Raw genomic sequence first — 11394 nt, 5'->3', positions numbered from 1 at the left:
GATATATTGATTTGAAGGTTGGATGCAGTGTATTTTTGTGCCTTTTTAGTCATACAGGTCCAGAGCAGATAGAACCTTGAGGATTTTGTATTTTTATGGAGAAAGCCAGTCTTAAATGTATTGAAATGTATTGTTATTCTGGCTACAGAATAATGTTTTTCTGTGGTGGATTTGGTCTTTTTATGCATTTTAAAGGAATGTCTTTGTATCCGCCACATGAATAGTTAAAATCAGCAATGCAGAAGCTACAGTACATGCCGGGGATGTCTCTGGAATGGATTGTACGATTCTAGACTTCATGGTCTTAGCTAAGGATTCGCTGTAGCTTTATGCAAATTACCATAGAGGCCACCATTCCCATTTTATAGCCCCAGCTGTGGACCCACCCTACCCATCTCCCAGTAGAGTGGGTGTGTGGGTGCGTGCACTTGTGCAGGATTGTGTGTGTGTGCGTTTGTACTTATGCCTACACACGCACATGTGTGTGTGTGTCTCCCAGCAGAGCACAGAAGCAGCCAGTGTCACATTTCTTATAGGTAGATTAGCTCCACCTCCCATGAAGCTGAGCCTATTACAGGCCATTAAACTGTCTGCCTCTCAATAGGGTTTTTTACCTCAGGAGTCTAATTTAAAACCCTAATCCCCTTTGACAGAAATGAGGCTCGCTTTGCAAACCAACCAACTGCTCAACGAGGAAGAAGAATGTGTCAGTCAGATGAACCATCTGTCAATGTATAGCTGAATTTCTTTGTTGTGTTAGGGATATATTGATTTGAAGGTTGGATGCAGTGTATTTTTGTGCCTTTTTAGTCATACAGGTCCAGAGCAGATAGAACCTTGAGGATTTTGTATTTTTATGGAGAAAGCCAGTCTTATAGAATCGACTTGGTTTTCATACTGTTTGCGTTGTGCTTAAGTCAAATGTCCTGCTATGTCTTCGTACATCTGTAAGGTGCCATGTTGAACAGTGCTCCGTGGTGGCCGGGTCTGTCAGCATGTCACTAGTGACTCAATCTGAATGTCACAATGTACTGTTACTGCAGTTTACCAGTAAGCACTGATAAATAAAACTATAAATCCATTACATATAGCTTACAGTCGCTAACTCCTATCAGTAACATAATAGTAGTATTGAGTATTCTATTTGTGGGTCATGATCCTCGAAAAAGTGGATATTTTAAGGGTGACTATGGGCCTTTTTATGTGGAAGATGTTCTCATTCCCTCCCAGGGTACCATGTGACCTGCTCTCACTCATTCAGGCCATGGCAGCCTATCTGGCCCTCTTTGAGGGGACTGGTTCTGTGAATGTTCCATTCATTACATCCATCCCATAGAGATAGATGCCCATGTGGATTAATGACTGACAGAGCAGAGGCATTGACTGAGTCCCAAATGGCAACCTATTCCCTATATAGTGAACTAAAGTAGTTCCCAATATAGGGAATAGGTTTCCATTTGGGATGCATTAATGGTCTCCAGCCAGATTCATCCACAATTTATATGACTTTGGATGGAGATGGAAACAGTTTATTCTCACTTCCAACCACTAGGTGGACAGACAGCTATTTCTGTCTCTCTATTGTTGCCGTGCCTTGATTCTGTCTCTTTGATAGCAGGAAGGAGGATACACCTCAACCTAGTGCCATTTTAGATGTAGGTATGGCTGAATTGTTCTCAATACAATATGTGGCAATACAATGATTTTTATCCAATGCCGCGGTTGAATCGGCAGAGGTTTAAAAGCTTTTGTCAGAATGTGGCACCACTGGCAAGCTGCTTAGGTTAAATCTAAATTCCAAGAGTGAGAGAGCCTGCAGACACTGACATTCAGGAAAGAACCAAAATGATTTTTATTTAGCATTCCGGAAGTCTGAAGTACAGTACATACAGCTCAGACCTCTGTCAGGTCAATTAGGGTCAATGAAGAAAGGATACACCCAACTTTCTATTAGTAATAATATGTGATATTTCCTAGAAAATACTAAACAATGGGGCCTACTGGTGTAAGGCATTTATTAAAGCTGTTATTTGAAAGAATCATTAGCTGCTTAATCAATTCACAAATGAATAATGCTATTACAAATCAAACAGAATATTCTAATTATTAGCTTATGTATTGGTTGTTCATGTATGGTTATTAATTCACTCTTTGTCTTTCCCTCTGTTGCATATTAATAATAGTCATTAATGTTCTGATTCAGGATAAAATCCTCTTGGCACAGAACTCATGTTCTTTATACAGGCAGTTGAATAGCTCTGGCTGGATAACTCCATTACTAAACAAACCAACTAGCCAGACTGTTGGATATCCTCTCTGGGTCCACGCTTTTGTCTGTTACATAGTGGGGTTTCTTTGGAAACAACACCCTTTCTTTTCCTTCTTTCTCGCTCCTTTATGGTCTTGCCTGACCAGCAGCTGCAGGGTTAATGTTTAGCAGAAGCAGTAGTTGGAGGAGGAGAGAGGTGGGGGCAAGTCTACAGTTATTATAGTAGGAAGGGTCTATTGGGGCAGGAAGCCTGCCTCCTCACTCGCCCTGGAACAATGGGAGATATGGCAGCCACTGCAGGCAGACGGCACAGCACAGGGCAGCCAGAGAGAGATGCACACAATTCACATGCTCGAGGACGAACCTTTTTCTATCAGTAGTTTAGAGGAAACAGTTCCTTATTAGAGGAGAGGGCATCACCTTGTGGATAAATCCCTTTTTCAACTGGAAAATACTTATATTGTGGGGCTTTTTTTACGATTGATTTTCTTTAGACTGGGGCTCTCTCGGATGCTTTGAGCGGATGCTAGGATATGAAGCAAGGTGAGACTGGGTGGGCATTTTAGGACAAGCAGATTTGAACATATAGTAAAACGTTTTTATTGTTAGGACTGACAATGTAGTCTAGACTATTTGTCCCTTTTGTGCCGTTATGGCTGTTTAGATTTCATTGATTGATCGTGTAGATATGAGATGTAGAGTTGATGTGACAGAACCACACCATATGACGTATTAGCTGTGGAGACTGAGAGGACAGATGAACCTGGGAAGCAGAAATCAGACGCCCACAGGCAGGTCTATGTAACCTCTATGTTATTATGAAACACGTATGACACTGTTGTTGTAGCATCAGTGGACAATTTTTGGAGCAACGCTAAGCACTCAGAACCATGTTTAGTCATTTCATTGTTCAACCCAACATGGATGCGTTTGATTGGGGTTGATTTAGTTTGTTTATAGATCATAGGAGAGGGGCATGTGTACACATGTGGTTTGCTGTTTAGTGTGCCCAATTATGACAAAGCCTCCCCAGTCTCGCTGTATTTGGACTGGCAGTCTTATAATGCAGTTCCTGTAGGGAGGACGGAGGGTGGGGTTGCCTGGCAAATATTTAGAAATATCCCCGCGAGGCCTGCACCACTCAGGTTGATTAGTCTCAGACATGGCATTGATCCAACCTCTGGGTTCTTTTGGGAATCGCCCCTCCCCCGATCCGTTATTCCCTCTCTCTCTCCTGTACTTTCAGTCAAAATCTTGTTATTGGATGATTAGTCTCACTGTTATTTTGTCTAAACATCAGAAGCCACAGTAACAAATGAATCCAATAGTCTGAATATGATCTATGTCACTGTCTAAATGTGTATTTACAGTGACATAGTGTATTTTAGGCTAGTGACAGTGTTGATAGTCATGTTGATTCAGATTTGTTCCTACGGGTCGTGATTTCTCTTTTTAAGATCCTGTTCAATTTGTCTGTCTGAGTCTTCAATGTTGTTTACATCACCTGTTGACACACTTTGATTGTTCACACCGAGAGAACTTCAATCTGTGCCATCCCAGATTGGCAGATGGGGAAGGGTACTGTTTGATATAACCTGAGACAGCCTCCGCCCGGCAGCAGCCAAATCCTCAAGTGTGTGACTGACTGACATGATTTAAGGAGCTTGAAGGGGTTTGGCTGTGCTGAGTTGTCTTTGATTTATACTGTAGCCTTGCCCTCATTCCATGAATATAGAGTGTAGTCTGCAAGTCAGCTCATTCTTTGTGGCATCACACCAGATCGAGCCACTTTGAACTCTGAGCTCCATTCAGGTTACCTCACACACACAGCATGATATAAATATCAATGTTACCAACCTCCAGAGGAAAAAAACATTCTCAAGAAAATCATTGCTCAAGAAGTGCCATTTTTCACAGTTTCTTGGATGTGATCAGGTGTGTGTGCACCCAATAACACTATTTGGCTATGACAAGCGGATCATAAGAATAATCTCTAACACCAGTTGTTGTTTTTGTCGCACAACAACAGATAGATCACAGGTCAGGATTTTCACAAATGGAACAGGTGTGTTCTGACTGAGACAGGTATGCAAAATGCTCTGCTCTGTTTGATCTGCAGCTGGAAACCCAAAGTGGGAAAGGTCGATGCTAATCGCATTGGAAAATGACAAGATCTAAGGGCTGCTTGGGAGTGAAGAGCTAATACTGTAGCTCTTTATCTAAACTCATCTTGTCTGAAGGAACGCAGCCAGACTAGACTGACTCTGAATCTGAAGCCTATGGCAGTGACTAAGCACGCTCCTAGCTACAGTATGAGGACACGGCAACCTCCCAAATGACACCCTCTTCCCTATATAAAGCCTATGGGCCTTGGTCAAAAGTAGTGCATTACATAGGGAATAGGATGCCACATGGGACTCACCTATGACAGAGAGCATCGGAGTTTGTTCCCATTTAGCTATGAGGGCAAGTCTTGTGGAAACGGAAGATAACTACCGATGACAGTACAGTAATGGGGAATCCCAGATTACAGACGGGTTACATGGAGGTTCAATACAGTGATTTTAATACTGCGTGTCTGCAGCCTGCATGACATGGCATTATCACTGGAACATGAAAGGGGACTTCTTAAAGGCTACTGGGTCTCTCTGCTAAATTATTCATCCATCTTTCTTTCATTACACTTTACAATGACTCAGATGAAAAGAAGGCAAGATGAGAGCGAGAGGCAGATTGTGGTCTTGGACTGTCTGGGAGGACAGGAAGTCCATACCAGGCCCAGTCCTGATGGTGACATGACATTGCTCTGGGTCCGTATTCACAAAGCGCCTTGAAGTGCTGATCTAGGATCTCGCTGACCATATAATCTTATTTTAATCCAAAAGGCTAAACTGATCCTAGATCAACAGTCTGAGACACTTTATGAATACGGGTCCTGATAATGACAGACATGCTATTTCTCTAAGGTCCACACATGCTAAAAGCACTTTGAAGCCCCTCTCTGAGATGTTTTTTCTGAGTGTGCATCTGGGAGATCAAGATGGAGCAAGATGGCCTTGATGTCATAGACTATATAAAAATGTTTGATGTCAGCAAATCTGACTGAATACTGTGAGTGGTGGAAAAGGAGGGATGAGAGAACAGTTGAGAGGATGACAGAAATGAAGAATAGAGAGGATGATAACAAGATGTAATTTTGTTTTTCCTCAGCTTTTTGGCTCTGACATTGGGAGAAGACTAGAGCGAGCGAGAGAGAGAGAGGTGGTTTACACACCGAGGAGTAGGACTGAGTGCTCTGCTCTAAGGAGAGCTGACATCACAGGTGACTGTCTGTTCCAGAAGACTATTCTAGTCGACAGTTATTTTCTATGTTCTTTGTCTTGTATGTTCCACCCATGAAAACTGACCCCCCTTGCAATAGCTTCTGGCTGGATAATACCTTTGGGGAGACCCCCTGCTTGGCAATTTATTTCTGGTGCATGACACATTTGTTTTCTTATGGTATAATGTTACAGATTTTTGTCTCCTTTATAAAAGGATGTCCTTAAGCACACTTTTTTTTATAGCAGGTATCCATTTTACAACCGTTTTAGAGAAACAGGTGTTGTGTTCCAGCCCAGAGATTACGTGATATATCTTGTTCTTTACATTTAAACTGGGAAACTGTGTGTCATTGCACTTCATGTACTCTTTGTTTTCTGTGGAAGTATTATGGGGAAAGTGCAGTGGAGGTGGGAACATCATTGAAAACGAGCAGTGCTGCTGAAATAGCAATGTCTACCTTATGGTGTTCAGGGTTACCCTTTTGTTATCTGTGGATTTCACTCTCTGCTTTCTCTTCATGTCCTTTTAGCCATTGTCAGATTCTCAGTGTCCTCGCTTTAGTTTTGTGGCATTTGAATAGGAAACAGAAGGAGATACTGTGTTTAAATATTTTATTGATGGTGGTGTAAAATATAATTTGCTCTTTTAGAAGTTTTCTCTTTATAGATCCTCCTGTATGTCAGTCAAATGAGGATGGGGGTGGGGGGAAGATGAGGGTTGGGGGTCGGATGAGGATGGGGGGTTGGGGAAAGAGGGTGGGGAGGCGGATGAGGATGGGGGGTTGGGGTAAGAGGGTGGGGGAGCGGATGAGGATGGGAGGTTGGGGAAAGAGGGTGGGGGAGCAGATGAGGGTTGGGGAAAGAGGGTGGGGGAGCGGATGAGGGTTGGGGAAAGAGGGTGGAGGGAGCGGATGAGGGTGGAGGGTAGGGGGAAAAGGATGAGGGTGGAGGGTGGGGGGGAAAGGATGAGGGTTGGGTAAAGAGGGTGGAGTGTAGAGGGAAAAGGATGAGGGTGGGGGGAAAAGGATGAGGGTTGGGTAAAGAGGGTGGAGTGTAGAGGGAAAAGGATGAGGGTGGGGGGAAAAGGATGAGGGTGGGAAAAGAGGATGAGGGTGGGGGGAAAGAGGGGGCAGATGAGGGTGGAGGAGAGGGTGGGAAAGAGGATGAGGGTGGAGGAGAGAGGTTGGGTGAAAGGATGAGGGTGTGGAAGGGAGGAAGAGAGGATGAGGGTGGAGGAGAGAGGTGAGGGAGGGTGGGGTGAGAGGATGAGGGTGGAGGAGAGAGGTGGGTGGGGTGAGAGGATGAGGGTGTGGAAGGGAGAAAGAGAGGAGAGAGGTGGAGGAGAGAGGGTGGGGGAATGAGGATGAGGGTGGAGGAATGAGGATGAGGGTGGGGGAAAGAGGATGAGGGTGGATGAGGGTGGTGCGGGAAAGAGGAGGGGGGAACGGATGAGGGTGGAGGAGAGAGGTGGGTGGGGTGAGAGGATGAGGGTGTGGAAGGGAGAAAGAGAGGAGAGAGGTGAGGGAGGGTGGAAGAGAGAGGTGGGGTGAGAGGTTGGGGTGGGGGAAAGAGGATGAGGGTGGAGGAAAGAGGATGAGGGTGGTGGGGGAAAGAGGGGGAGGGGCGGATGAGGGTTGGGGGAGCGGATGAGGGTGGGGGTGGCGGATGAGGGTTGGGGGAAAGAGGGTGGGGAGCGGATGAGGGTTGGGGAAAGAGGGTGGGCGGAGCGGATGGGGAAAGAGGGTGGTGGGAGCGGATGAGGGTGGGGGGAAAAGGATGAGGGTGGGGGGAAAGAGGCGGCAGATGAGGGTGGGAAAGAGGATGAGGGTGGAGGAGAGAGGTTGGGTGAAAGGATGAGGGTGTGGAAGGGAGAAAGAGAGGATGAGAGTGGAGAGAGGTGAGGGAGGGTGGGGTGAGAGGATGAGGGTGGGGAAAGGAGGATGAGGGTGAGGGAAAGAGGATGAGGGTGGGTGAGAGAGGATTAGGGTGGTGCGGGAAAGACGAGGGGGGAGCGGATGAGGGTGGAGGAGAGAGGTGGGTGGGGTGAGAGGATTAGGGTGTGGAAGAGAGAGGATAGAGGTGAGGGAGGGTGGAGGAGAGAGGTGAGGGAGGGTGGAAGAGAGAGGATGAGGGTGGAGGAATGAGGATGAGGGAATGAGGATGAGGGTGGTGGGGGAAAGAGGAGGATGGAGCGGATGAGGGTGGGGGAGCGGATGAGGGTGGGGGTGGGGAAAAGAGGAGGGTGGGGGCAAAGAGGATGAGGGTGGGGAAAAGAGGATGAGGGTAGGGGGGGAAAGGATGAGGGTGGAGGAGAGGGTGGGGGAAAGAGGATGAGGGTGGTGGGGGGAAAGAGGAGGGGGAGCGGAGGAAGGTGGTGGGGGAAAGAGGGGGGGGCGGATGAGGGTGGTGGGGGAAAGAGGGGGGAGCGGAGGAAAGATGAGGGTGGGGGGAGCGGGTGGGGTGGAGGGAGCAGATGAGGGTGGGGTTGGGGGAGAGGGTGGGGGAAAGAGGATGAGGTGGGGTTGGATGAGAGGGTGGGGGAAAGAGGGTGAGGTGGGGTTGGATGAGAGGGTGGGGGAAAGAGGGTGAGGTGAGGTTGTAGGAGAGGGTGGGGGGAGCAGATGAGGGTGGGGGAAAGAGGATGAGGGTGGGTGGGTGGGTGGGAAAGAGGGGGGTGGGGGTGGATGAGGGTGGAGAAGGGAGGATGAGGGTGGAGGAGAGAGGTGGGTGAGAGGATGAGGGTGTGGAAGAGAGGAGAGAGGTGAGGGAGGGTGGAGGAGAGAGGTGGGGGAGGGAGGGTGGAGGAGAGAGGTGGGGGAGGGAGGGTGGAGGAGAGAGGTGGGGGAGGGTGGGTGGGGTGAGAGGATGAGGGTGTGGAAGGGAGAAAGAGAGGATAGAGGTGGGGGAGGGAGGGAGGGTGGGGTGAGAGGTTAGGGAAGGGAGGGTGCGAGGTGGGGGAAGGGAGGATCTAGAATGGACTCATCCTGACAGTATGTTTGTTGTAGAATGGACTCATCCCGACAGTATGTTTGTTGTAGAATGGACTCATCCTGACAGTATGTTTGTTGTACAATGGACTCATCCTGACAGTATGTTTGTTGTACAATGGACTCATCCCGACAGTATGTTCTATGGGCTTTGACAAAAGTATCGCAGTGTGCTATAGATCACTATAGATTCCTCAGTTATCTAGCTAAAGCCAGCAAACAGATGGATACACCAGTTATACATTTATCTGATCCAACACATCCAGTCTAACATGGCAGAATAGTGTTACATCTCTCCATCATCAAGAACCTGACACTAGAGGGATTTACTGTTCCATTCTCAGAAGAGAACGTCTTTATCGCTAAACACTCCCTGTTATTTGAGGTACAGTTGAAGTATGAAGTTTACATACACCTTAGCCAAATACATTTAAACTCAGTTTTTCACAATTCCTGACATTTAATCCTAATAAAAATGTCCTTTCTTAGGTCAGTTAGGATCACCATTTTTTTTTACGAATATGAAATGTCAGAATAATGGTAGAGAGAATGATTTATTTCAGCTTTTATTTCTTTCATCACATTCCCAGCGGGTCAGAAGTTTACATTTCGGGTAGCCTTCCACAAGCTTCCCATACTAAGTTGGGTGAATTTTGGCCCATTCCTCCTGACAGAGCTGGTGTAACTGAGTCAGGTTTGTATGCCTCCTTGCTCGCACACGCTTTTTCAATTCTGCCTCCTTGCTCGCGCACGCTTTTTCAGTTCTGCCCACAAATGTTCTATAGGATTGAGGTCAGGGCTTTGTGATGGCCACTCTAATACCTTGACTTTGTTGTCCTTAAGCCATTTTGCCACAACTTTGGAAGTATGCTTGGGGTCATTGTCCATTTGGAAGACCCATCTGCGACCAAGCTTTAACTTCCTGACTGATGTCTTAAGATGTTGCTTCACTTTATCCACATCATTTTTCTTCCTCATGATGCCATCTATTTTGTGGAGTGCGCCAGTCCCTCCTGCAGCAAAGCACCCCCACAACATGATGCTGCCACCCCCGTGCTTCACGATTGGGATGGTGTTCTTCGGCTTGCAATCGTCCCCCCTTTTCCTCCAAATATAACAATGGTCATTATGGCCAAAGAGTTCTATTTTTGTTTTATCAGACCAGATGACACTTCTCTAAAATGTATGATCTTATTCCCCATGTGCAGTTGCAAACCGTAGCCTGGCTTTTTTATGGCGGTTTTGAAGCAGTGGCTTCTTCCTTGCTGAGCGGCCTTTCAGGTTATGTCGATATAGAACTCGTTTTACTGTGGATATAGATACTTTTGTACCTGTTTTCTCCAGCATCTTCACAAGGTCCTTTGCTGTTGTTTTGGGATTGATTTGCACTTTTTGCACCAAAATACGTTCATCTCTAGTCGACAGAACGCGTCTCCTTCCTGAGCGATATGACAGCTGCGTGGTCCCTTGGTGTTTATACTTGCATACTATTGTTTGTACAGATGAACGTGGTACCTTCAGGCGTTTGGAAATTGCTCCCAAGGATGAACCAGACTTGCGGAGGTCTACAATCTTTTTTCTGAGGTCTTGGCTGACTTCTTTTGATTTTCCCATGATGTCAAGCAAAGAGGCACTGAGTTTGAAGGTAGGCCTTGAAATACATCCACAGGTACACCTCCAATTGACTCAAATTATGTCAATTAGCCTATCAGAAGCTTCTAAAGCCATGACATCATTTTCTGGAATTTTCCAAGCTGTTTAAAGGCATGGTCAATTTAGTGTATGTAAACTTCTGACCCACTGGAATTGTGATACAGTGAAATAATCTGTCTGTAAACAATTGTTGGGGAAATGACTTGTGTCATGATGCACAAAGTAGATGTCCCAACCGACTTGCCAAAACTATAGTTTGCTAACAAGAAATTTGTGGAGTGGTTGAAAAATGAGTTTTAATGACTACAACCTAAGTGTATGTAAACGTCCAACTTCAACTGTAGATTATTGCCTTGAGATGAGGCTGTTATGTCTCCTATGGTCTAGCTGTTAGATGCCATAGGAGTCTACAGCCATGTCTCAAGGCAAGGGTAGACTTATGCTTGTGGTTACGTAGTGCATTGTGGTTTTGTGAGTAAAGTGAGACGATTGTAACATTAGAAACCGCCTTCTTGTGTTCATGATCAGAACCATGTCTGATGAGACAGAACCGAGGATGTGTGATGAAAACCTGGAGTCAGACGAGGGAGATGTTGAGGACTACCTGGAGGAAGAGGAGAACAGCGGAGAACTGATGGACCGACTCAGAGAGCTGGAGGTGAGCCAACCACCATCACAATTAAATGAATACAAGACATCTCAAATTATATCATGTTTTAAATATTATATAATTTTACCACATTCAGCGCTTTTATTTCTGTAGAAAGAGGAGGAAGGGAAGTGCTACTAAGGTACACAATAGTACATTTTGGTAGACAGAAGATGCTCTTTGGTGAAAGGGGTGAATTGGTCATCAAAAAGAAAGGAGGACCAAGGCACTCTTCATATAATTAATTAAAATGCCTTTATTTGTATGGCATGTTCAATAGAAACAAGGTTTTAAAAATCTGACTCGTTTCGGCTGCATGGCCTTCGTCAGGGAGTACAAATAAATAATACAATGTCCTCTTTTGAACAGCTTTTCCAATTAGCCCTAATTTGAAGAGGGAGTGGTTACAAAATTGATTGGACACACCTAGTAAGCAATACTATACACATTAAAACGTGAAATACTGTAGCTATGTTATCATAAAAATACAACTCCAAGCTAGAAGTATCAGAA

At 45.7% G+C, this 11394-nt stretch overlaps 1 protein-coding gene across 7 annotated transcripts in view; it reads left to right on the top strand.

The window, feature by feature from the left end:
* Nucleotides 1–2466: 2466 nt before the first annotated feature.
* Nucleotides 2467–11394, top strand: part of LOC129829727 (nck-associated protein 5-like) — a 26436-nt gene continuing 17508 nt past the window's right edge. The window contains exons 1-4 of one of the 7 annotated variants that reach the window (XM_055891606.1): nt 2475–2812; nt 5480–5591; nt 10082–10224; nt 10761–10890. In XM_055891606.1, the coding sequence (XP_055747581.1) occupies nt 10765–10890 (126 nt within the window). In that variant the 5' untranslated portion in view covers nt 2475–2812; nt 5480–5591; nt 10082–10224; nt 10761–10764. Of the gene's footprint in view, nt 2813–5479; nt 5592–8553; nt 8965–10081; nt 10225–10760; nt 10891–11394 lie in introns of those variants that run through there. The other 6 variants (XM_055891607.1, XM_055891605.1, XM_055891611.1 and 3 more) reach the window with 6 other exon arrangements.

Source organism: Salvelinus fontinalis, chromosome 31 (genome assembly GCF_029448725.1).
Source record: "Salvelinus fontinalis isolate EN_2023a chromosome 31, ASM2944872v1, whole genome shotgun sequence".
In the NCBI taxonomy this organism is placed as follows: Eukaryota; Metazoa; Chordata; class Actinopteri; order Salmoniformes; family Salmonidae; genus Salvelinus; species Salvelinus fontinalis.
This window is presented reverse-complemented; position numbering and strand designations above follow the sequence as displayed.